At 48.5% G+C, this 26,454-nt stretch overlaps 1 protein-coding gene across 1 annotated transcript; it reads left to right on the plus strand.

The window, feature by feature from the left end:
* On the plus strand, positions 1 to 26,454 carry Atp6v1b1 (ATPase H+ transporting V1 subunit B1). Its single transcript, XM_026405136.2, has 14 exons — positions 1 to 118; positions 7,001 to 7,056; positions 18,974 to 19,072; positions 19,255 to 19,348; positions 19,825 to 19,902; positions 21,427 to 21,566; positions 22,393 to 22,494; positions 23,046 to 23,143; positions 24,180 to 24,303; positions 24,572 to 24,722; positions 24,933 to 25,015; positions 25,768 to 25,872; positions 26,072 to 26,201; positions 26,291 to 26,454. Exons 1-14 carry the CDS (start codon positions 1 to 3, stop codon positions 26,452 to 26,454), a joined length of 1,542 nt encoding a protein of 513 aa, XP_026260921.1.

Below are 26,454 nucleotides of genomic sequence, written 5' to 3' on the forward strand. Positions count from 1 at the left end.
ATGGCTATGAAAGTAGACAGCAGGTCCGGCGGGCTCCCCAACAGTGACTGCGACCTGGGCACAGCCAGGGAACATATCCAGGCGGTCACCCGAAACTACGTCACCCACCCCCGAGTCAGTGAGTATGAGCCCTAGCGGGTGAGGCTGGGGTGGGGAGCTGCTGAGACTCCAGCAGATAAAGTCTTCTTGCCTCAGAAAAAGAAGAGGACTGATACCGGGGGATAGCAAGAGGCCCTCGGTTCAGTGGGAACCGCACTGTGGGGGCAGCCTGCACGGAGTCACCTCTGCAGGTGGAGGAGGGATGGAGGACCCAGCCCAGGCTGACCCAGAGGAGAGGACTGGGGGGAGGGGTTAGTTGTCATCATTGATCCTGCCTAAGACCCTAAGCCCAGAGAGAGAGCTCCAAATGCCCCGAGAGAGTGCGCGCCTGTCTGTGCGCATGCGCACACTCCTATGTAAGGAGTGTGCCCCAGAACCCTCAGCAGGAGGAAGTGTATGATGAAGTGTAGTGGGGCTGACATGTGTGTCCATGTATGTGAGTGTTCTCAATATGAGGTGATAGTGTCCCTGTGTCCCGTGAGTCAAGGGCTGCGTGTTGTATGTGCCTTCTATGAGAGATGTGGGCCTGGCGGGGTGTGCACCCACTTTCTCTTGGAGGGGAGGAAAAGTGTGAGTGTGAATGTATGCAAGTGTGCTTGTTAGGGTGCGGGTAGGTATGTCTGCCACACTCAGATACGTGACATGTCCTGTGCTGTCCCCTTGAACACACAATGTCACGTATCTGAGTGTGGCAGTTTTTAATGTGTGTACACAGGGGTAAGGGTGAGTGTCAGGTGTAGGAGCTTGTAAACGGGTACCCTGGGGGGTACCCTTGTAACTTTCACGGAGGCAGCCCTGTGTGGCTCACTCCTGTGCTGGTTCTGTAGGGGTTGGACAAGTCCAGATACCTGGGGAGGAGAACCTGTAAAGGTCCAGAGGACCAAAGGGAAATCCCCTCACAATTTCCTTCTCCAAGGTCACCCTCCCAGGCCTGGCAGTTCTCAGACAGCACGTGCAGCTCACTGGAGTAAACCAGCCTGGCCCGCCCCTGTTAAAGCCTAGCCAGAGGTTCCTAACAGGGCAAGTGGGGTGAGTGAGAGGAAGAAAATCTGACACAGGAAACTCTTCTCCCTCCCTCCTCCTCCTCTGCAGCCGCCCAGTCTAATGGAGGAGGTGGAGGAGGTGGGGGGAGCTTGAGAGGGCAACTAAAAACTGAGCACAGAGTAAGCTGCCCCCCCCCCCCCCCCCCGCAGCCAGCAGAGCCCCCAAGGTGTGAGACTCTTGCTGAGGCCTGAGACAGGTGCTGAGGGTGGAACAAATTCCAGTAAAGGAGAAATGACAGAGTTAAGTGAGTTCAGTCTTCTTAAGGAGGCCCCACAGACTCTGCCCTGTGGAGCTTCTGGGGGTAGATTCTCCCTAGGCCACAGTTGTGGTCACCAAAGCTAAGAAACACACAGTGATTCAGTTCACACTGGGTCCAGAGCTGGGAACTCCTTCCCATGAGATGACCTACCACCCCTGCAGATCACCTGTCCCACACCTGAGGGCACAGGAGAGCTGCCATGCTGGGCAGGGTGTGGGGTCTGGACCCACAAACCCTGCTTTCCATCTGAAACTTGCCCTTGTGAGTCCTGAAGATAAATGTCACCTTGCCTGACTCCTCCTCCAGGCAGGATTGCCCAGCCAGGAGCAGCCTCAAGCCAGTTTCCTCCTAACCAGTTCTTTATTTACAATCAACATCCTGGAGGTTCTGACCCAGGATGGGACCTAGGGGTGTCAGTGCCTCCATATTTATAGGCCTCCTGCAACAGTAGCTCCCACCCAGGCAAATGTGTTTATACCCCACAGTTAAAAACCAGAGCAAGTTCAGTGCAGGGAGCCCTCCTGGCTCTGCTCTGGCCATTGACTTCACTTTGCTGCAAACTGAGCATGCTTACAGGATGCACCCAGGACCAACCCCAGACACCTTCCCCAGCCATCCACACACCTTCCTACCCAGCAGCATCCCAGCACTCCCAGCACTCCTCTGCACCTGCAGTGTCTCCTGCTCCTGTCTGTTCTCCTGGGTGTCTAGGGGGTGCTCTTCCCTGCGGCATGTGGACAGGCACAGGACCAGAGAGAGTCTGGAGACCCCTGGCAGGTTGGAGGCAGGGTTGCTCACCCCTCTGCTTGCCTCCCCAGCCTCATCTCCTACCCTGGGACTCTAAGCACTCTCTCAGCCCTGAGACCGAGCCTAGAAAGAGGCTGGACTCAGAGGGCCTGGGAGGTGCAGCTTGAGAAGCCCTTTCCTTTCCAGAGGAGATGGACTCCTCACAACTGATTTCAGTACAGAGATTACAGGAAAGAATTGGCCAGAAAGGAGGAGCCAGGTAGAGTCTAGATGGGGAGTAAAACCAGCAGTGTGCACCTTGGGAAAGAAGGGTCTCTTTGCTCCACAGCATTCGACTTGTTCCCCAAGAGCCTTGGCTTCACTGGGGAGGAGGTGGCATGGAGCTTCACCTGGTCACTGGGGCAGAAGAGGCTAGGCTGGCACAGGGGGCCAGTCTAGGCAAAGTTTTGGAAGGTTAGCAGCCTGGTTGGAGGGATGGGGCCTAATCAGGCCCTCCAGGGGCTTGAGCACCAAGCCACTGGCTTTGCCTCCCTGCCTCAGTTTCCTTGGCAGAAAGGGGAGAAAGTTACATCGAGAGTCCCAACCAACAGGTTCCTGGGCTGATTCTAAGAACCCCCAGCTTCCAGCCTCTGTCCCCCCTCCCCTAATCCTTCCAGCTGGGATCAGGGAGGAGGTGCAGGACCTGCTGCCCCAGGCTTGCCCCCACCCTGGCCTCACGCATGGGTGCCCGCCTCAGCCCTCTCCGGGGACGCTGCAGGTGTGGCTGGGCCGGCGCTAATTAGTGTGCCGGTCAGGATCCCTGCTGGGCCTTTGACGGGGAAGGCGGTAGGGAGGTGGGGGTAGGGAGCCGCTCCTCCAGCCTGCAGTCCAAAGTGCAGCCCAAAGTGTCAGCTAGGACAATGGAGAGGGTGGGCAGAGCAGCTGGAGGGAGTGTCTGCACAGTCTGGAAGGCCCATTGAGGGAGTGCCCCTCAGGTCATCTGAACCGGCCCTCTGCCGGCAACTCTGCAGCCCCCTTCCCTCTCCAGGGTCAAGGGGGACATCCCAGGGTTGTGTAGTAGCCATAATCCCCGAGGGCTAAAAGATACTGCCTGAACTGTGGCGAAACCAGCTGAGTTTCTGGGTCTCAGTTTGCCTTCCTAGCAATGGACATAACCAGAGTCGATGGTGTATACAAACAAGAGGCCTGACGCTCAGCCACCATTCTGTCTCAGGAGAGACACAGCCCCTGTAGGGGCCAGTCTGCAGTGCTATGGGTCTTCAGAAGGAGAGACCCGGTGAGCTGCAGTAGGTGGTTTTGGGCAAGACCTTGAAGGGTGTGAACAGCCCAGTGTGGAACTGAAATGGCATGTAAATGGATTTTCTAAGGCTCCAGGGAGCTGTGTCTCCATCCAGCCTCCCTAGGAATCCCACCTAGAGCCAGGTGTTGTGGCTACTGAGGCCTGGGAAGATGACCTGTAGGTGAAGCTGGTGTGCTAAGATGGGGGACTCGGAGACCTCATGCTGTCCCCATGTGGCCTGGCATGATCTCCCACCCTAACTCCCAGAATAGAGTTGAGAAGTTGGCCTCCCAGAGGGTCCCTGCAGGCAAGCACTTAGCAGCAGCCCAGGCTCCTTCCAGGGACCCTCCCCTTAGGGAGGAGTGTGGATCCTCTAATCCCACATCCTCTGCCACCATTGTCCCCTACCTCCCCTCCCAGGTTAATGGGGATTTCATGTGACAGAGGCTGTGAAGTAGGGGAGCCAGCTGTGAATGAAAGGAGGAAGTTGAAAGACCTGTCTCCTGAGGCCGTGGAATTGGAAATGATTCCCTGTGGCTTTCTGGCCCCAGGGCCCTGCCCTGCCCCCACGCCTCCCTTGCTCCAGGCCCACCCACCCTGTGTCTTCCTACCCCAGGTCTGCAGTTTTCTTCCCCTCCCTCAGCCCTGTGGCAGGTCTAGTATTTACTCTATAAAACCTGGCAAAGCGCTGGCTTGTTCTGGACTTATAAACTTACTGGCCTGTCCCCACGCCCCTGCCCATCCCCTCCTGACCCAGTTCATTTCCTCCTTCTGCTTTCACGTCCTGCCTCTGTTCCACTCTTTACGAACCTAACAACCCTGGCAATTTAATCAAAATACCACACGAGCAAGAGCAAGAGTGTGTGTGGATGGCTGCATCATGATTTTTTTTTCCTAATGTGGAGGGAGATGCCCCCACCTAGGAACCCTACCCTTCCTCTTTGGGGGGGTCTCTTTATGCCTTCCCACCCCCTTAGCACATGCATCCTCTTTTTTTTTTTTTTTTTAATCTCTTCCATCTCCATCTTCACAGGAAGCAGACTGGAGCTAAAGGTACAGTCCCTCAGGATGGGACCCTCCTTTGGTTCAAGGGGCTGGGAAGGTAGGGAAGGTCACATGTTGGTTCTCCTTTGAGACATGTGAGGAAAAGCTAATGGAACCATAATTCATCCAACAAATATTTCCCAAGTATCTGCCATATACCTGGTGCTTTCCTGAGAGGTGGGATACAGCAGAGAGCGCTGCAGAGGATGTCCCTGCTCTCTGGGAGTTGACACGTCCCTGAGCCCAGATGCAAGCCTCTGCAGGCCATTGCACTGCCTGTGTTCCCCCAAATCACCAAGTAAGGGGTTCTTTCTCACGTCTGAGCTGCTCACCCCTGGCATATGTGCCCTTTCCCTAACTTCTGGGGCTGGGTAGATAGCTCCATTTGACCTGAGGGCTCAGCTCAAAAGGCCCATCCTGCAAAGCCCTGACCATTGGCCGCCTGGCCCATCTCACTCACCCTTCCTGTTCTTGCCCTTCTTAGCACCTACTGCAGTTGGTAATTGTGTTACATTCTCTCTGTCCCTTCTTTTAGATTGTAGGCTCCACAGCTGGCCTCATATATCCAATAGGTGCCATAGAAATACTTGGAGAGAGGGAGGGATTAGGGAAGAAGGAAGCAGATCACCTAGGGAAAGGGGAGTCGGAAGCGCAAAGCAGTGAAGTCTCCCAGAGGGAAGAGTGTGTTGTCCAAAGAATCTGAGAAGCAACCCAGAGGCGGAACAAGGGGGTGAGGAAGAGGAGCATGCATGCAGCCTCTCATGGAATGTGCTGGATCACTTTGAATGCAGGATCTAGAGGCCTAGGAGAAGCCTAGAGAGAAGGCAGCCCTGGAAGCCAGAGTAGAGAGGTTTGAGAGGCAGGGAAGGGGGAAGAACCATTGGATCACTGGAGGCCATGCTGTATGAGCAGGAGCTGGAGAAGGATTGGGGCTGAGGGTGGGAGATAACAGAGCTTGTTTGAAGGAAAGACTGTGGGGTGCAGCGGTGAGAGGAGAGGGCACTGGCCCTGCACCACAGGATTTGTTGTCTCCAGGGCCTGGTGCAGGGCCTAGGATGGAGGGTGGGCCCTCCTTCGTGGGAAGAAGTGAGGGCAGCCAGATGCAGTGGGTCTCTGGGCAGGTCTGAGGACAGGGAGCAAAAGGGTGCTGCCCTGGGCCAGCCAAAGCCTGGGCAGAGAACCTTCCTTCTCGCACTCTCCTTGAGACTTGAGTTTTGCAAACAGTGCTGACATTGGAGGATCTATGTAAAGATCTGTACAAGCCTTGCCTTGCCCCATGGGTGGGTCTCCTGGTCTACACCCTGGTGAAAGGAGCTTTCAGACAAAAATAAGGGATTTGACTCAGAAGCCCAGAATGGGGAGGGAGTAGGTGAGGGGCTATTGGGTTCTCTCAGGCACTAGGTGGGTTGAGGCCACCTAGTTTGCCCAGGAGCATGCCTATAAGAGGGCTATGCGACCCAGGGCTGATGGGAAGCACAAGGGGTTGGGGCGAGTTCAGCCCTGGCTCTGCCTCAAACCTGCTTTGGGACTCTGCGCCTTTCTTCTGGGCTCCATTTTTCTCTGAGGTCTGCAACCTGTGAGCCACCCAGCACCCCACCCATCTTGCCAAGCCAAGTTCTCCATCTCAAGTTGTGTCATTGGTGCCACACAAGAGTCCCAGGGTAGGACCGTGGTACCCCTTTGCTATGGACAGTACTGTCCCAAAGTCCCTGGGCTAGCCCCTGGCAGAACCAAAGCTTTTCACTGGAGTTGGGAAGGGTTTCCTGATGTCTAACAGAACCCCACCTTCTAAGCTAAGCCCATTCCCCCTCCATGGTCCTCTGCAGCTGCTAGGTCTGGGAGCATTTCTCTTCTTCTTCCCCCTACCCCTCTGAGCACCCAGCGAGCCAGGGGAGTCCAGGAACCACCCCGGCAGGGCCTCACCAGGGCCTGTGAGAGCAGGGACTCTGTTCTGTTTCTCTCAACAAAGCTTCTTCCCCCCCACCCCCCACAGTGCTCAATCAGTGTGGGGTGAACAGAAGGAAATGTGGCCTGGTGAAGGGCAGAGGAGGGCACTTCTCAACCACAGCTGGGGGCCAGAAGCCTTTGGAAAATGTTGTGAGTCAGAGAGGAGGGAGCGGGTGAGGTGGGGGTTGAGGCCAGAGGGGAAGCCCATCAGGGAGGATAAGGGTCTCCTCCCCAGGACCAGGGAAGACTCTGAGGCCTCTGCCCTCCCCCAGCCTCCTGCAGGTGTCCGAGGCAGCGGAGGCCCTGCGGGCAGGGGCATGACCCTTACAGCAATGGTGGCTGGCCCTGTCACAGCTAATGACCCTGATGGCCCAGGCTGGGGAGGAGGTGGGGGGTGTTTAGAGGAAGGAAAGGCGAGGATTCTCTCTCTCTCTCTCTCTCTCTCTCTCTCTCTCTCTCTCTCTCTCTGTGTGTGTGTGTGTGTGTGTGTGTGTGTGTGTGTGTGTCCTGTGTCTTGGAGGCCAAGCATGTGTTAGGGAGTGTCTGGAGGTGAGAGTCTTACCACCCTGCCTTTCCCCCAGCCTACAGGACGGTGTGCAGCGTCAATGGGCCCCTGGTAGTGCTGGACCAGGTCAAGGTAAGGTTCTTCTGCCTCTTCCCTATCCCCACGGCCATATCTCAGGGTTCCCTTTCCCCTCACTGGATATCTTCTAAATTGCCCTTCCCCTAGATGACCCTGTCATCCACTTCTGCACTCCCCTACTTGTGTCCCCAGGCACCCAAAGTTTTTCATCCCTGCCCTGTCAGTGGAGATTGTAAAAAGCACAAATACCTCTCAGAGGCCGGGCTCCATGGGCCTTGGGAAATCTGGTTCTACCACTGATGCACCCCCCACCCTGCCGCCGCCTGCTGAGACTCATTTCTGCATCCGTAGAACAGTGGTGCCACACTTCCTCAAAGATGGGACTCTCCCCACATGAGACTTCCATGGGGAAGTGCAGGATTTGCCTGTCAACTCCTCCTACCATTTCTCAGGAGCTTCCAAAGTCCTTTAAACAATTGCAGTGTCAGAACCAGCCGTGTGGTTCAGGAGTGAAGTGGGACCCACAGGAGGCAAATGAGATGTAAGTAAGCTCTTTTGCATCTCCTGGGAAACTAAGAACTGGCAGACACTGGCAGTGCTTGTGAGTTGCCTTGTTGGAGACTGTTGAGTGTTTAAGAGTCCTGCAGAGATTCAAGATCACTCTGCTGTCCTCACTGCTCTAGCCAGTTCTGGTCCTCCAGCTTCCTACCCATTCCGAGCTGAACAAACTAGAAACCCGAGTGCACCCTTGACCCCTTCTGTCCTGAACAGCACCCATCCAGGCATTGGGTCATGATCTGGTCACATGTCTCCTCCCTGCGTTCCCCCCCCAGTTCCCTCCTATTGGGTATGCATTAATCCTTAACTCCAGGAGCCCAACAGAACACTTGTACCAAGAACATAGTAGTGTTAAGCATTTGTTTGTTTAAAGGAAAGGTGAGTAAATTAATGAGATGAACAAATGAATGAGTGTTAGCATGACTAGATAAAGACCTGTCAAAACCCAAGCCACTTAATATTAATCAAATCAGAATTACTCGAATAACGATTCTAGAGATAGATGTTGCTGCTTGATCTATAGTAGAAGGGATGCCCTGGGAGGAAGTATGACGAGGTAGTTAAGAGTATATACACTGGGGTCAGGGCTTGGAAGAGAAAGACTTATTTGTAAGTTTTGGTTTTTATCATTTTAAATATTTTTATTATTTAAATTATAACCAGGAGCACAATAGCACAATTTAGTGTTTATAACCAAACTTCTGTAATAACAATAATAATTTTAAAAAACAAAGATAATTCTGATTTTTTTGTTGATGTTGTTGTCGAAAACAAAAATAACATTTGATTTGTTTTCCTTCCTTCCTCCCCCGGCCCTTTCTTTCTCTAAAGTACTGGAGATTGAACTCAAGGGTGCTCTACCACTGAGCCACATCTCTAATTCTTTTAAAAATTTTTATTTTGAGACAAGGTCTCACTAAGTTGCCCAGGCTGGTCCCAAACTTGCAATTCTCCTGCCTCAGCCTTCCTAGAAGCTGGGATTACAGGTGTACACCCTTGATTTGCATTTTTTACTTTTATTTTTATTTTGATACTGGGATTAAACCCAGGGGCACATCCCCAGCCCTTTTTAAATTTTGAAGACAGGATTTTGCTAAGTTGCTGAGTCTGGCTTTGAATTTACAATCTTCCTGCCTCACCCTCCCCAGCCATTGGGATTACAGACATGCACTACCATACTGACTTTTGCTTTGCTTTTTTAAAAAAATAATTGGCATATAATTCTTGTACTTATTTTTGAGGTACACTATTATAATTAAATATATATATATACACACAATGTACAATAATCAGATAAGCATAATTAGCACTTCCATCTCCTCAAACATTACTGTTCAATTTATTGAGAACCTTCAAACTCTTCTTCTCTAGCTGTTCTGAAATGTGTTAATTAATACTTCTCATGTTTGATCCCAGCTTAATTCTACTCTTTTCTACCAGTTCCTTATGAATCCTGGTGCCACAGCTTTAGCACCAACTTGTTGGAAATACAGATTCTTGAGCTCTACCTCAGACTGACAGGATCAGAGTCTTTGGGGTAGAGTCCCAAGTTTGCTCTCACAAACCCTCCAGGTTTGAGAACCATCTATCCAGGACTGTAAATTCCTGTTCCCTCATCTATTAAATAATGACAGTGAGGAGTAAATCAGAAAAATTATCCTCCCTGAGAACAGTCAGCAATAGCTCTTCCTATTAGCAATGCTAAAAAGCCTGTCCCCCACCCCATCCCCCCACACTCTCCTGCCACACTCTTGGTATATAGGGGACCCAGAAAAGTACAGAGACTCAGCACCTAGCGGACGTCCATTCTCAATTCCCCCCTACTAGGAAACCAGAGCTAGATCCCCAGACCTATGGCTCTGTGATTACTGGATGCATCTGTAACTCTGACAGAGCAAACTAACCAGATGGTGCATGTACCTGGAAAGCCTTCAGCTAATAGAGGGAGGACAAGAATCGGTAGTCCAGAAGAAGGGGAAGGCACTCCTATGCACTGCTCCCACTGCCGAGCCCCTCTTTCTTTTACTGCCTGACTTGGGCAAAATTCCACTATTCTGTCTCTACAGCGCCACCTACTGCCTATATCGACACACAATCAATTACTCTTGTTTTCCATTCTTTACAAATGGAAAAACATGTTAGGGAAGAATCCAAGTAGATCAGAGGCTCTTAGCCCAGGAAATAAGACACCTAAAATTGTATGTAAACAATTGAAGGTATATATGCATGTGCCAACGTGTTTTTCTTGAGGGAGTTTCCACTATTTTCATCTGATTTCCCAGAGTTTGTTAACTAGAAAAGGCTTAGTCTCTGATTTGAAGATTGTAAAACTGACCCTCCTAGATCATGAAGCATCCACATCCCCAGCCCTGATCTCACAAAAGCACACCCACACACACCCACATTCACACTCTCAATAGTTCACATACTCGCATACTAACACACATTCACACTCTCAAACCCACAAACCAGTCACTGCGAGCATTGAGGAAGAATCTGGATATCTGACATTCACCTGCTTGGAGCTATTCTAGAGATTCACGAGGGCAGCGGTTCTCATACTTGAACATACATTAGACTCCCCTGCAGGGCTTGCTCATAGACAGGTTCTGGGCTCCACACAAAGTTCTGATGCAGTAGATCTGTGTCGGGGCCCAAGAATTCGCATTTCTAACAAGTTCCCAGATGATGTTCATGCTCTGGAGACCACAACTTAAGAGCCACTGCTCTGGAGAATCTCCCAACTCTTCTGTTCTGGGGTTCAAATCCATCCTTCCTTGACACTTGGAGTAAACACTCACCTGATCCACCAAACTTGATCCCAGATATCTCTACCTACTTTCAAAAGATTACAACAGCCCTGAAGACCATTTCCAGAGAGGAGGTCCCACATTGTCCTTGCCATTGTTGTCAGGAGGGGCCTTGGAGGACAGAACTCCCTTACAGGAATCCTAGCAGACTAGTTTCGGAACTTCCCAGTCTTTGACATGTACATAGCAGCAATAATGGGCATGGCCCCTTGCTGATTGAGGACTCAGTTGACTCTCCAGCAAAGGGGATGGGTCGCACTGAATTATCCCCACTCCCTGAAATCCTCTTAGAAGTCAACAGTGAGAGTTGATAGGATCAGGCTTGCTCAATATGCAGCTGGGAAATAGGGTTCCTTGGAGTATAAGCCCTGCACCCTCCATTCTAACTAGTTATGAGACCCTCGCCCTCCTTAACAAACACTCTCTGCCCACCACACAGGGTTTGGTATTCTCCTCCTAAAGGTTTCCAGTGTATATTCCTCATATCAGGCATGTCCTTGTCCGGCCATGATCTTTGATATTTAAAGTTCTCTTCTCTGATCTCATCCTTCAGGGACACACAGTTCACAACTATCCCCTACACTTTTCTCTTCCCCACTCCCCCTCACTCTCATAAACCCGCACAAAAAATTATCAATTTTTTATTACCCCCCCCCCCGACTTTATTGGGCCTGATGCCTGAATATGGGCCCACTCTGACCTGTCCTCTAACCAATAATTTTTCCCCTGAAGTCAACAACCCACCATCACCACCAATGATGTGACAAGTAAGGATGCCAATGGCCACTTCTGGGAAATGGCCAGGCACAGGGCCTACACCAAGTGCAAGGGAAAAGAAGTCGGGCTTGAACTTTGGAACTCACTTACCAGACTCTTGCTGCCCTTGCTCTTGGGCTCCCTCTTGTGGCTGAGAACCCAAGACGGCTGGGTACCAGGGGCTCTTACCACAGGGATTATTCCCTTAGGGTGGGTCTCCCCTCCAGGGATCCCACTCTGTGGGTTTGGGGAAGAACAACATTGCCAGGGTTCAATCACTGGTACCAAAAAAGAAGAAAAAATAGATAGATTTGTATTATTTGCTCACAACTTCTGAATTTCTTATTAAAGATGCCTCTCATCTGTCTTTGAATTATTCAGGAAGAAAGTTTCTTGTAAAAATTTAAAATGTGTTTTGTCTTTATATTTAAATTTTGTTTATGTATTTGCGTTTATGATGAGGTGTTCTTCTAAATAGATACCCAGTTATGTAATTTCCTTCTGTGAATAAATATTTATTCTATCATAGTCCTGGAAAACCTGAGATCTGTTTCTGGACTCTCTAGCCTATTATCTGACTCACATTAATTCACTGTTTGTCTTCAGCAGATTTATAGCAAGTTTTTAAAAAAATAGCAGGTTTTAATATCTGGAAGGCAAATCCTCTATCTCTGATCTTTTCTATAACTATTTTTGGCTCTTCTTAAATGTTTGCATAAACTTTAAGATCATTTTATTAAATTCCAAAAGAAACAGCAATCCACTGGGGATGGCCTTAATTTATATGCTTTTAAAAGAATTAATATCTTCATGACAGTAAGTCGTTATTATGTTCTTCAATAAACTTTTGTGGGGTTTTTTTTGTATTTTTTACATTTATTACCAGATATTTTATGTGTTTTCACTTTAGTGTAGATGGGAAGTTTTTCTCTACTGCCTCTTCTCACTGGTTATGATTGGAATAGAAAAAAAGATTGATTTTTATACATTTATTGTGTTTGAAACCAAGTTCTCTTATGGGTCCTAGTAATTGTGTGTATGTGTGTGTTTTAATCAAAGCCTCTTGGGTTTTTCTAGGTTTGCAATATCATCTGCAAATAAGGGAGTTTTATCTCTTTTTAAATAAGCATACTTTTTTGCAGGGAGGGTGCCAGGGATTGGACTCAGGGGCACTCGACCACTGACCCACATCCCAGCCCTATTTTGTATTATCTTTAGGGTCTCACAGAGTGACTTAGTGCCTCACTATTGGTGAGGCTGGATTTGAACTTTCCATCCTCCTGCCTCAGCCTCCTGAGCCACTGGGATTACAGATGTGCGCCACTGCACCCAGCATAAGCATACTTAATATATATATATATATATATATTTTTTTTTTAATTTAATTATTTTATTTGGTGCTGAGGATTGAAGCCAGGGCTTCACACAAGCGAGGCAAGCGCTCTACCACTGAGCCACATCCCGAGCCCCATGAGCATACTTTTATTTTGAAACAATTTTAGTTTTATGTAAAAATAAAAAGAATATATCCATATATTCAATTATTAACATTTTATTCCATTTGCTCTGTGTGTCTGTGAATATGTGTGTACATAGTTTTTTTCTTGAATTTTAACTTTTTGAGATGGAGGGGGGTATCACTAAGTTGCCCAGCTGGCTTCAGACTTGAGACTCTCCTGCCTCAGTCTCCAGAGTAGCTGGGTTTACAGGTGCATCACAGTGCCTGGCTTTTTTGAATCTCTTGAGGGTAAATTATGCCCAAATACAATGTGTGTATTTCCAAAGAATAAAGCTATCCTCTTATATAACCATAATAGTTATCAGCTTCAAAAATTTATGCTGATATAATACTTTAATCTATTATCCATAATCCATTTTAATCAGCTGACCTAATAAGGTCTTCTATAATTTTTTCCCCTCTAATATGAGATCCAGCCTAGGGTCATATATTGCATTTAAGCATCGTGTCTATTTAGCTTTCTACAATCTGGATCATTTCCACAGCCTTTCTTTAACATTTTTAAAGAATATAGCCCCTTATCTCCACTACCCTTAAAAAAATAGAATATTCTCCATTTATGTTCATTATTATATTTAAATTTTTTGTTTCATTGAGTAAAATAAGATTTCTAAAAAAAAAAAAAAGTACCAGGTAACAACAGTGACATGTTAATGATTTTTATTGGAAATGAAAATGGCTTCAGCATTTCATAAGGATGTTGAGGTTGGTTTTCATAGTGTTCAAGTCGTTGCCTCTCTTTTCTGTTTTACATAAAGTTATACAAGAAACAGCTGTCGGGACTGGAGATGTGGCTCAAGCGGTAGCGCGCTCGCCTGGCATGCGTGCAGCCCAGGTTCAATCCTCAGCACCACATACAAAGATGTTGTGTCCACCGAGAACTAAAAAATAAATATTAAAAAAAAATTCTAAAAAAAAAAAAAAGAAACAGCTGTCTTGGAATTGTATCAAAAGAGTTTCTGTTCCTGTTTACAAAATCCCAATTCGTTTTCCTTTATTTACTTATTTGGTAATGGGAATTGAACTCAGAAGTGCTCTATCACTGAGCTCCATCCCCAGACCTTTTTATTTTTTGAGACAGGGTCTTGCTAGGTTGTTGAAGCTGGCCTCAAACTTGTGATCCTCCTGCCTTAGCCTCCCAAGTCACTGGGATTACAGGTGTGAGCTACCATGCTTAGCTTCAGGGTTTTTCTTTTAATTTTTGTAGACAATTCCTACTATGAATTACATTGTCAATTGTTGACAAATGCAATGATAATTATGCTCTAGCCTTGCATTCTTGGAATAAACCCAATTTGTTCATGCTGGTTTATTTATTTGATACACTGCATGATTGGACTAATAGTTTAATTAGTATTTCTGCATCCATGTTAATTAGAGAAATTGGTCAATGATTCTCTTTTGGTACTATCTTCATTGGATTCTCATGTCACAGAGCTTCCCATTAGATAGTTCTGTTTCCTTCTAATCATCGCTCATTTTTTTTTTCCTGTTCTTGCTTTGGTTCTATTCTTCTTGGCCATTGCTCCAGCCCAGTACTGGGTGGAAGGATAACAGCAGGTGTTCTTGTTTTGCTTCTCGTTTTAGTGGGAATGCTCTATCCATCAAATCACTGAGTAGCTATTTCCTATAAGGTTTTCAAACAATATTCATTTGGGGATTAAGAAAATTCCCTTTTATTCCCTGTTTTCAATCAGTTATTTTGTTCTTTCTTTTTTGTTCGTAATTATTAAACTTTTCATTTATAATTATTAAAAATTTGACAGTTTTTAAACTTTTTCCAAAATGTTCTCAATAACCATAGTTTTTCATCTTTTAATCCATTAGTAAGAAGAACTACATTAATAGATTTTTCTAATATTAGACTAACCTTGAATTCTGGAATAATCCTAATTTGTTACCTGTTTGTGTATGTGTGTGTGTGTTTTTTTTTTTGCTGTTGTTGTTGTTGTTGTTTTTTGTTTTGTTTTGGTTTGGTTTTTTTTTGTTGTTGTTGTTGGTTTTTTTGGAAGAGGTACCAGGGATTGAACTCAGGGGCACTCAACCACTGAGCCACATCCCCAGCCCTTTTTTGTATTTTATTTAGAGACAGGGTCTCAGTGAATTGCTTAGTGTCTTTCCATTGCTGAGGCTGACTTTGAACTCTCCATCCTCCTGCCTCAGCCTCCTGAGCCTCTGGGATTACAGGCATGCACCACCATACTCAGCTCATTTAAAAAAAAAAAAAATTATTATTTTGGTTTGTAATTTGGTCTTTTTTTGTACACTGCTGGGCTTGGTTTGATAATATTTAGTTTCAGATTTGGGCATCCATATTCATGAATGAGATTGCCTACAATTTTCTTATAATTATTTTATTTTGGTATCAAGATTATGCTTGCCTCTAACAATGAATACAATGCTTTTTCTTCCAGGCTTTCGAAGGGCTTTAGAAAATTTCAAGTTATTTTTCTCTGTTATAATTCACTGGTATAACCATCTTAGACAGGTGCTTTTTTCATAGGAACACTTTAAACTATTTATTCAATATTTAAAAAATTATAGGATCAAATTTGATGCCAGCCTCAGCATCTTAGACCCTAGGAACTTAGTGAGATCCTGTATCAAAATAAAAAGAGCTGAAGATGGAGATCAGTGGTAGAACACCACTGGATTCAATCCCCAGTATCCCCCCCACCACACACCTAGCATGACCGCATAATGATCATTTTATGTGGTACTGGGGATTGAACCCAGGTACTCTGTCACTGAGCTCCAGCCCTTTTTATTTTGTTTTGAGACAGGCTCTAACCAAGTGGTCCAGGCTAGCCTTGAACTTGGGATTCTCTTGCCTCAGCCTCCTGCAATTATAGACATGTGCCACCCTGCCTGGCTTTTTATTCATTTTTATTTGGCTTTGATTTGAGTTGTGATCTTTTGGGACTTCACTCATTGCATCTAAATTTTTAAATATGTTACATGAAGTTTTTCAAAATTCCTTTTATTATCTCTTTCATATTATCAGCATAGCTGGTTATAATTTTTTAAAATCCCAACAATTATTTATTTGTGGCTTTTCTTCTTAATCAGTTTTGGGGAGGGGGTTACTGGGTATTGAACCCAGAGGAGCTTAACCACTGAACCACATTCCCAGACCTTTTTATCTTTTTATTTTGAGACAGGGCCTCACTAAATTGCTGATACTGACCCCTTGAATTCGCTATCCTCCTGCCTCAGCCTCCCTAGTCGCTGGGATTACAGGTGTGTGTCACCGTGCCCTGCTCCATTAGTCAATTTTATTAGACTTTTCAAAGAACCAATTTGGCTTTCCTGTTCTTCCTTATTACATGTTTGTTTTATTATTTTAATAATTTATTTCAATGATTTAATAATTTTTATTATTTTAATAATTTCTGCCCTTTTATTATTTCTTCTACTTCTTATGGGGTTTTAATGCTGTTTTTTGTTGTTGTTTGTTTGCTTTTTGGTACTGGGGATTGAAGCCAGGGGCACTGAATCACATCTCCAGCCTTTTTTATTTTTTGTTTTGATAGAGTCTCACGAAATTCCTGAGGCTAGTCTTGAACTTAAGCTCCTCCTGCCTCAGCTTCCCTATTCACTGGATTTACAGATGTGTGCCACCACTGGCTCACGTTACCTATTTTAGGTTTCTTCAACCTTGTTTCTTTTCTAATAAAAACCCTTAAAATTTCAAATGCCTCACACGTATGCTGAAGCATAATTTTCTTTTTTATATATATATTTTAGTTGTAGATGGACATAATATCTTTTTTGAAAGAGAGAGAGAGAATTTTTAATATTTATTTTTTAGTTTTCGGCGGACATAACATCTTCGTTTGTATGTGGTGCTGAGGATCGAACCCGGGCTGCACGCATGCCAGGCGAGCGAGCTACCGCTTGAGCCACATCCCCAGCCCCGGACATAATATCTTTATTTATTTATTTTTATGTGGTGCTGTTCCTCACATGTGCCAAAACAGGTGCTCTACCGCTGAGCCCCAGCCCCAGCCCCAGCCCCAGCCCCATAATTTTCATTATTGTGCATTACCAAAGATTCTCTAATTCCGATCAGATCCTCTATACTTAAAATGTTTTTATTTTCAAACAGATAAGGTTTTTCTATTTTTTGTTACCAATTTCTAACTTACATTGATCAGGGTCAGAGAACATGGTTCAGCTTCATGTAGTTTATAGATCACGGCATGATGATATCCTTTCCATTCTTTTTTAGGTAATCTGTCACTTTGGTTTTGATTTTGCAAGGAGTAATTTAGAAAAGCACTTTAATTTCACAGAATATTAGCAAATGGTGTGGGGGTATTATCTTTCTACCATTGCTTTTCTTGGATTAAGGTTATGGTTCACTTCCTGAATTAAATCAGCCACATGGGAGGTGAGGTGGGGGTTCCTGGGACACAGCGCTCACTCCATGTCCTCCTCTGGGCTGGAGGTGCAGATACAGGACTTGGCTCTTTTGGTTCTCGGACCCCTGTGTGAATGTGGAGGGTGTACTCCTCCAGCCAGCTTCCCTGGCCAAGCTCCTGACCCTCCCTAGACATGGGAAAGCCTGGAACCCTGTGGTCCCCAGCATATACAGAGACAGCAGAGCTTGGGGACTCCCGAGGGCAGATCTCTAACTGCCCATCTGCTGCTGTATCCCTGAGAGACAGCCCAATGGAGTTTTAAAAATTGAGTTTTCATTTACATACAATAAACTTCACTCTTTTAAAGCGAGTTTAGGTCTTTTAATGTATCATATTTTGTTTGTCTGGTTCATTAACTGATGGATATTTGGATTGTTTCCACTTTTTTATGAATATGAATAAAACTACTCTCCCCCTCCCCCATACCAGGGATTGAACCCAGGGGACGTTTAACCACTTAGCCACATCCCCAGCCCTTATTGAAAAAAAAATTTATTTAGAGACAGGGTTTCATTGAGTTGCTTAGTGTCTTGCTGAATTGCTGAGGTTGGCTTTGAACCCACAATCCTTCTATCTTATCCTCCTGAGCCTCTAGGATTATAGGTATGTGCCACTACACCCAGCTCTGAGTAAAACCTCTATGAACATTCATCTACAAGTTTTTATTTGGACGTATGTTTTCATTTATCCTGTATATACATAGGAGTGAAATTACTGAGGCCACATGATAATTCTATCTATGTTTAAGGTTTTTTTTGTTTTTGTTTTTGTTTTTTTTTTGTGTGTGTGTGTGTGGTGCTGGGGATCAAACCCAGGTCCTTGCTCATGCTGGCAAGCACTCTCCGACTGAGCTATAATCCCAGCCCTGTGTTGAACCTTTTGAAGATGTGAAGAAATCATAACTTGTTATCTGATGGTTAGGAGAAGGGAATCTGGAGTCATAACATTTATTATCAGCCTTTTTGATTTTAGCCATCATGGTGGGTATGAAGTAGTACCTCACTGTGGTTTTGGTTTTTCATCTCCCTAATGACTAAAGCTGTTGAGTATCATGTATTTATTGTCCATTTGTATATTTTCTCCTTTGATCAAATTATTTTCACTGTGTGTTCTACTTTAGATATTATGGAAATTAGCATGATTTTTTTAAATTCCTGAAGTCCTGATTCATACACGTAAATCATAATCACTGCTAGGAAAAGATGGCCCCAGGTAGGTCCTGGAAACAGGGTCTTTTCTGGTGCCTGAACACAGGGAAGCACCTTGCCATTGTTTCCCATTAGTCTATGGAGGCAGAAACACTGCCTTCCAGCCATGGGTGGCCACAATAGCTACTCCATTTTATTTTATTTTATATTTTTTAATTGTTGATGGACCTTTATTTTATTTATTTGTATGTGATGCTGAGAATCGAACCCAGTGCGTCACGCATGCTAGGCAAGTGCATTACCACTGAGCCACAACCCAAGCCCCGCCACACTCCATTTTATTGAGCGTTTAAAGGTGCCAAAGTAACAAATTTGCAGAATATTGCCTCATTTCCTGCCCACAGCAGTCCTGTGAAGTATTACTATCATCACCCTCATTGATAAGAAAAACCAAGGCTCACTTAATGAGTTACTTAATTAGGTAACTTCCAGAAGGTCACAAAGCTATTAAGCTTCAGAGTTTCGATTCTAACCTGGTCTTCTGACTCCTGATTCCCTTCTCCTAACCATCAGGTATACTCCCTCCCAGAGAGAATCCAGATGTCCACTTCCCAGTCCCTCAAGTTCATTTCCATGAGTGTCTGGCCATAATCGTGCAGACAGCAGCTTGTGACTGGACCAAGGAGGGATGGGGGAGGTAGCATGGACTTTGCCCTTGTCTCACTGTTGCTCTGGGCTGCTCTCCTCCCCTGCCAGTTCGCCCAGTATGCTGAGATAGTCAACTTCACCCTCCCCGATGGGACTCAGAGGAGTGGCCAAGTGCTTGAAGTGGCTGGGACCAAGGCCATTGTACAGGTAAGTGGGCTCAGGGAGTCAATGAATGAACTGACAAAGTTCTCACACTATCTGACCAGCTGTGAAGCAGGCAATGGTCTACTTGCCTGAGAACACCCTGACCACAGCAGAGCATTCTAGGAGGGTCTAAAGTGGGAAGCCCCAGTCTCTCATGGTTAGAGTAAATACCTTTTGTCCCATAGGTGTTTGAAGGGACCTCCGGGATCGATTCCCAGAAGACCACCTGCGAGTTCACAGGGGACATCCTGCGGACTCCAGTGTCAGAGGACATGCTGGGTGAGGGATGGGGGTGGGGCAGGGGTGGGTGCCCCTCTACCCTCCCAACCCAGCTTCTCCGACCAAACCCATAGTGCCTGGCTTTGTCATTGCCTGTACACATATCTGCCTTCCCATGAGCTCTTGGAGGCTAGAGGTTGTATTTTCTCTGTTCTGACCTCGTCTCAGAGCCCACATACAGCAAATGTTCAATAATGAGGAAAGCAGGACCCTGCTTGAGGTCCGGCTGAAAGAGACTGCCAAGCCCTGCATATCCTCTAACGCTCTCTCAAGATCTGCCACACCTGGCTTGGTTTTCCCCTTATCCAGCCCTGGAAGCCCCTCAACTAGAGTCATTGTGCTTGCTTTCTGGGATAAATGAGAGCTGACGGGGAGGGGGCTGTGGGCAGTGGAGGTGGAAGATAGGAGAGGGGTGGTGTGAGGCTGAGAGCTGAGGCTGGCCGCAACATCCTCCTCCACCACTTGCCTACTCTCAGGTCGGGTTTTCAACGGCTCAGGCAAGCCCATTGACAAAGGGCCAGTGGTCATGGCGGAGGACTTTCTGGACATCAATGGTGAGTGAGTGAGTGGAGGCTTTGGATATCTTTTAGGACCCAGTTCCTGACATCTTCCCACTTCCAGCCATCATTTCTGTCACCTTGTCCTGGAAGTTCTTTCTGGACACAGGCCAGAACCACTGACCGGCACTTTCCCAGGGCCAGGCAGATTAGGTGTGATGTGAGAGCATCAAAGGCCTCTCGTCCCCAAATCAACCACCAAATCTGAATGCTGCCCTCAGCACTCTGTGCCCAGCCCCTATAAAACAGTGGTGCACACCTGTAATCCCTGCAACTCGGAGGCTGAGGCAGGAGGATCACAAGTTCAGAGACCACCTCAGCAATTTGGTGAGGCTCTAAGGAATTTGCCGCAGTCTGACTGGGCACAATTCAGGAGCCACTTATCAAAAGAAACAAACTTTATTTTTAAAACTACAAACGCCAAACAAAACAGCTCCTCAGGAAAACCCTCAGAGCCCAACTGCCACCACCGGCTTCCAGAAGCCTCTTCCCACACAAACCACACCACCTCCCACAATCCTCCTGCTCTTGAGGCCGATTGGCTGGGTCGCGTGGGCGGAGCCAAAGAAGTCCCCCAATGAGCAGTTCCGTAGTCTGAAGGGCAGGGAAACAGCCCAATGAACATGACTGCAGAGGAGCCAATCAGCTAGATGTTGCTGGGGTCACTGTGAGCCAATCATCAGCTGGCAGCTTGAAGGGCAGGGAAACAGCCCAATGAACATCGCCGCAGAGAAGCCAATCAGCTAGATGTTGCTGGGGCCACTGTGAGCCAATCATCAGCCGGCAGCTGGGAGTTTGCTGGCAGCTGGAAGTTTTCTGGGGCCCCTTTGGCTGTGGCTCTCAACAGAATTCAGTGAGACCCTGTGGCTCAGTGGTTAAGCATCCCTGGGTTCAATCCCTGGTACCAAAAAAAAAAAAAAAAAAAAAAAATTGAAGTGCCATCATCATTGCATGGTGTTCCACATGCCCCCAGACCATCCCTTTTCTGCCCTCAGTTCCCTGTCCCCAGTCCCCAGATCTGGGGCCGCTGCAGCAGTTCCAGCCCTCCAAGGCTGTCACATAGTGACATGGAGGCTTTTCCCAACTCCTGCAACCCTAACCCATCAGTTTACTGAAGGAGTCATGGAGGCCCACGGAGGATGGTAGCTTGTCTGAGGCCACACAGCAAGCCAGTGGCAGAGCACAGAACGCACATCTGCTCCCACAGGGGTCTCAGATTGCCCTCAGGTTCCTGCACAAGAGCCATAGGTGGTGAGGCCAAGGGGTCCTCAGGCTGAGTTCCTACCACCTGCTTCTAATGCACCAGGGCAGTGCTGTCCAAGGTAGCACTGGGCCTGTGGCTGTTTAAACCTGAACCAAACCATATTTCATGTATGCAATAGCCACACGTGGCTGCGGACACACTGAGCCGCGCAGCCAGGGCACAGTTCTGTCTTCACAGAGAGCGCTGTCAAACTACACTGCTCTAGAGTCTGGGCATGAGTGGGGAGGGCAAAAGCTGAAAACCCTGTTCCCTCCCAGGCCAGCCCATCAACCCCCATGACCGCATCTACCCTGAGGAGATGATTCAGACGGGCATTTCTCCCATTGACGTCATGAACAGCATTGCCCGTGGTCAGAAGATCCCCATCTTCTCCGCAGCCGGGCTCCCCCACAATGAGGTGAGGCCTGCAGAGGTAGCAGCAGCAGCCTTGAAGACCAGTGGGCCCCAAGCAGGTCTTCAAGGCTGCCCTGAGTCAGAGCGGCCCTCACTGTTTGAAAGAGCCCACTTGGAGCTCCCAGGGTGGAAAGCCCTGCCCGGCTGAGCTCCCAGCCTCCGCCTGCTTGTCCTAGTACTAGTCTTTCCCAGATCACACCTACTTCACTGCCACCACCAGGTATCAACAGCCAGTTCTCCCAGAGTAGTTGGTGTGACAAGGTTTCTAGACATTTCCCCCCACCCTTCCTGAATTCCTGAATGTGCCTCAGTTTACCCTCAAAATGATCTGGTGATCAGACAACATAAATGCCCTCTCTCTTGCGTGCACGCACACACACACACACACACACACACACACACACCCTGGTTTGAGAGTTAGGACCCAATAGCCCCACATACTGAAGGCCTGGGGCAACTCTGTGCCCATATAATTCCAGCAGGCTGAGGGGGGATCTAGGGGCTCTGTAAGGCCCAACTTCCTTCAGACAAGTGGTTCAAACCATGCTAGGGCTGTTGCTCTTTGGAACTGTTCATTACTCAGTCTGTCCTGCTCCTCACCACAGGCTCTCTCAGTTCTCTAGTAGTCACAGAATAGCCCCCCTCCCCAAGAAAGCTGTGGGACCCAGGGCAGAACCTTCACCTCTCTGGGCTTGGACATGCTAGCAAAGGCCCTGATGGGAGGACAGATTGAAAAATCTCTCCATCCACCCTCCTTAATGGTGCCCAGGGGGCAGGTGCTGGGCTCTGGCCTGACAGCCTCCCTCCCCTCCCAACCCATTCTGCCTCAGATTGCTGCCCAGATCTGCCGCCAGGCTGGGCTGGTGAAGAAATCCAAGGCAGTGCTGGATTATGATGATGACAACTTCGCCATCGTCTTTGCAGCCATGGGGGTAAGAGAGGTGGGGCAGATCTGTCAGTTAGAAGCTGTGAACAGGCAGCCCTGGATCCCTTGGTCTCTGAGACAGCCTAATCTTCTGGGGGAGGCACAGTCCCTCTTCTTGAGAAGCTGTCAGAGTCTGGGCCAGTCTAGTGGGAAAGGCAAGAGTGTGACTCAAGGGGTGAAGGTGGGCTCAGTGACCAGGGCAGTGTGTCCCTTCAGGCATTCTGAAGGCCACAGCAGCTCTAAGATGGCCCAGAGTGGCTTGGAGAAGGAAGCCAGGGAACTCAGGGAGACAAGACAGCTCCGGAAGGGGATGCCAGGGAGCCCTCAGGGGGCCCAAGGGGAGGAAAGGGAGTTGGGCAGGGCAGCTGGCCAAGAGAGGGGCAGGATGGCACTGAGCTCCTGAAGAAGTCTGAAATTCTTCTCAAGCCCCAGGGCCACCCCTGTGACTATGGCACCTTTACCCCCAGCAACTGTTAACCAGTCAGTTCACAGGCTTTCCTCAGAAAGGAGGGGCCAGGCGCTGCTCTCAGGCTACAGCCCTCCCTGCTCTATGTCCAGGTGAACATGGAGACAGCCAGGTTCTTCAAGTCCGACTTTGAGCAGAATGGAAGCATGGGGAACGTCTGCCTCTTCCTGAACTTGGCCAACGACCCCACGTGAGCCCTCCCCAGGTCCAGGGAGAAGACCCTGTTTCCTTCCAAGACTCAGGATACCAGCAGGGCTCAGGGCATTCCAGAACACAGCCATGGGACCGAGCTAGGAAAATAACCCCTGGAGGCGCAGTTGGAGAAACTGAGGCCTGGGAAGAGCTAGGGATAGCCCACCAAGAGTCCCTGGGAGCCAGCTAGGACCCCACCTGCCACCTGCAGTCCCTCTGCTCTTCCCACAAGCTGCAACCAGCCACTATCCTAAGTCAGGGCCCTTCACCCTTGAGTCACTTCCACAGTCACCACTAAAGAAATTGTCTCTCTTTTTTTGGGGGGGGGGATTGCTATTTTGAAGGTTTAGAAAATAAGACTTAAAATATGGGATCAAGTGGATGAAAAAAAATTCTCATAAGATATCCTGGGTGTTGAGGGGGGGGGTCCCCAAACTAAGGAACAAAAAGTTGTGATGATATTACCAAGAGGTACCCAGTATAAGGGTACTGAGAAGTGCTCCAAGTAGAAAGGGTAGCCAGTGTGTGGACCACGCACACTAGTGTGCTCAGGGACAGGAGAGGCACAATGAGTAAAGTGACAATCCTGAGGACACAAAGCAAGCGCTCTATCTAAGACACAAAGCAGGTGCCCTGGGGTGAGAAGGAGCTAGAGCAGGCACTTGTGCCCCCACCCCACCCACGGGAGATACCCCAGAGCCCTTCACCTTCAGACCACAGCAGACAAGTCTGCTGTCTTCCTCACCCAACACTCACCCCTGCTTGGAATCTCCTACCTACCCACCCTCCTGGTCTCCGCCTCCGTCTCCTCCCCTCCCGTGGATAGCAGGTGAAGGGGTGAGGACTTGGTGGCAAGTGCTTGCTCCCAGGAATATGGACCTGACCTGGGGGCTGGGGTAGGGGCTCATCTTATCCATGCCCCGGTTACTGTACATAAGCCAGCTTCCCACTGTACCTTGTACTCAGCCCTGGGGTATGTGGGGCACAGGCCTGAGCCTTCAGGCTCTCTAAATACCAACCATGCCTGCCTCCAGGATTGAGCGGATTATCACCCCACGTCTGGCACTGACCACTGCTGAGTTCCTCGCCTACCAGTGTGAGAAGCATGTGCTGGTCATACTGACTGACATGAGTTCCTACGCGGAGGCCTTGAGAGAGGTAAGCTGACCATTAAGGGGTCTCAGAATCATCCCTGCCTTGCCCTAGGCTTGACCTCTTGGAATCAAGGGATCATCCTAAAAGTAAGAAGGGAACTCGTCAACCCGGGCCTGCTGTCCTCATTGTGCGCCCCAGGGCTCAACTGCAGCCTGGCCTTTTCTCTCCCACCTTCCATTCCATTCCTCACAAAGTCACTGAAGCTTCTACCCATCTTCCTTTTTTCAGCCTCTTGCCTCCTTTCTTATCCCGACACCCATGGATCTTGCAGGTCTCAGCTGCCAGAGAGGAAGTGCCTGGGCGCAGAGGTTTCCCTGGATACATGTACACAGACCTGGCCACCATTTATGAGCGAGCAGGCCGTGTGGAGGGCCGGGGTGGATCCATCACACAGATCCCCATCCTCACCATGCCCAATGATGGTAGCCTCCTCAAGCACCCAGAGTCCCCCTTCCTCCCTTTCCCACCTGGACTCTTACAAATCCCATGCTGCTTTGCACAGATGTGCAGTAACTCTGCTCCTCCACCAGGGCCAATGCTATCCTTTCATAAGGGAAATAGAACCTGGGTGATCCCTGAGTGGGTGGAGACCACACCCTCATCCACACTGAGACCAGCGCATTTTCTTGTAGATATCACCCACCCTATCCCAGACCTGACAGGCTTCATCACAGAAGGACAGATCTATGTGGACAGACAGCTGCATAATAGACAGGTACTTGCTGCCTCCCTCCCCACTTTGGCTCTCACTCCAAAAGACCTGGAAGAACAGATGTCCACTACCTCCTCTGCATGAGCAAAGCTGACCCAATCAGGAGACATGCACCCAGGGAGGCCTGTGTGGGCCACAGCCTGGGTAGAATCCAGCCCACCTGGCCTGTGGGAACTTGAGAAAATAATCCCTTCAGAGTCTGAGTGTACTGGGCAAGAGTGGGGAGGGCAGGGAAAAGCTGGAAACCCTGAACATGGCTTCACCTGGGATTGAACCCAGGGGTTCCTGCATGCTAGGTAAGTGTCCTACCACTGTCCCCAGCCCCAGGTCTTCTCTTCTGTGATATGGGAATAATAATACTTATTACACTGATGCATTGAGAAGCATAAAACAAGTCAGCATATGAGAAGTATCTGGCAGATAGTAGACACTAAATAAATACCAATTGTTTTCCCCTTTCCAGTTACTTGCTTTGCTGAGTAAAAACACCAGGTGTCTGATACAAATAGAATGTGAATAATGGGCTTTTTTATGAACTTAAGGTCACATCATCTTCCTCCCTCACCGTCCTGTCTAAAACCACGTGTGTAGTCACCTGCCCTACAATATATGCGAGATAAGAGGGTCAGGGTGTGACCGCTGACTTCTCTGTGGATGAATGAGGACGCGTCTCCTGAACGGGGGTGGGGGGTGAGACAAGCAGCTTGGGTGGGGTGGGCCCTGCTGTCTGCCACTCGCCTCCTCTGCTCCCCCAGATCTATCCCCCCATCAACGTGCTCCCTTCCCTGTCGCGACTGATGAAGTCCGCCATCGGGGAGGGCATGACGAGAAAGGACCACGGGGATGTCTCCAACCAGTTGGTAAGAAGGAGAGGGCCAGGGGCTGTTGGGTAATCTAGTTTCAGAAACTGGACGTTTGAGCTCTATCTGGACCGACAGGCTTTTCCCCTGGTAAAATTCCTTCGCAAAAAAGGGGAATCCCAAGGGCAGCCAGGTTTGGGGCCATCGGGCTTTGGTGGGAAGTGGGCGAAGCCGCCACCGCCTCTGCTTCCTCTTCCAGTACGCCTGCTACGCCATCGGGAAGGACGTGCAGGCCATGAAGGCGGTGGTGGGGGAGGAGGCGCTCACCTCCGAGGACCTGCTGTACCTGGAATTCCTGCAGAAGTTCGAGAAGAACTTCATCAACCAGGGTGAGGCGCGTGGCGGGCGCGGAAACAGAACCTCTCCACCCTCCTTCCGCCCCATACACACAGCCCTCACGCTCCTGCTCGGTCCCCAGGACCCTACGAGAACCGATCGGTGTTCGAGTCGCTAGACCTGGGCTGGAAACTGCTGCGCATCTTCCCCAAGGAGATGCTGAAGCGCATCCCGCAGAACGTGATCGACGAGTTCTACTCCCGCGAGGGGGCGCCGCAGGACACGGTGTCCGACACTGCGCTCTAG

The sequence above is a fragment of the Urocitellus parryii genome, chromosome 12, assembly GCF_045843805.1.
Source record: "Urocitellus parryii isolate mUroPar1 chromosome 12, mUroPar1.hap1, whole genome shotgun sequence".
NCBI classification, from domain to species: Eukaryota; Metazoa; Chordata; class Mammalia; order Rodentia; family Sciuridae; genus Urocitellus; species Urocitellus parryii.

Excerpts from the sequence above, each read along its gene's own strand:
- Atp6v1b1 (XM_026405136.2), top strand. The coding sequence starts at position 1 with ATGGCTATGAAAGTAGACAGCAGGTCCGGCGGGCTCCCCAACAGTGAC. Across the intron at positions 22,495-23,045 it reads TCGTCTTTGCAGCCATGGGG|GTGAACATGGAGACAGCCAG; the intron begins GTAAGAGAGGTG and ends CTCTATGTCCAG. Across the intron at positions 24,304-24,571 it reads ACGCGGAGGCCTTGAGAGAG|GTCTCAGCTGCCAGAGAGGA; the intron begins GTAAGCTGACCA and ends TGGATCTTGCAG.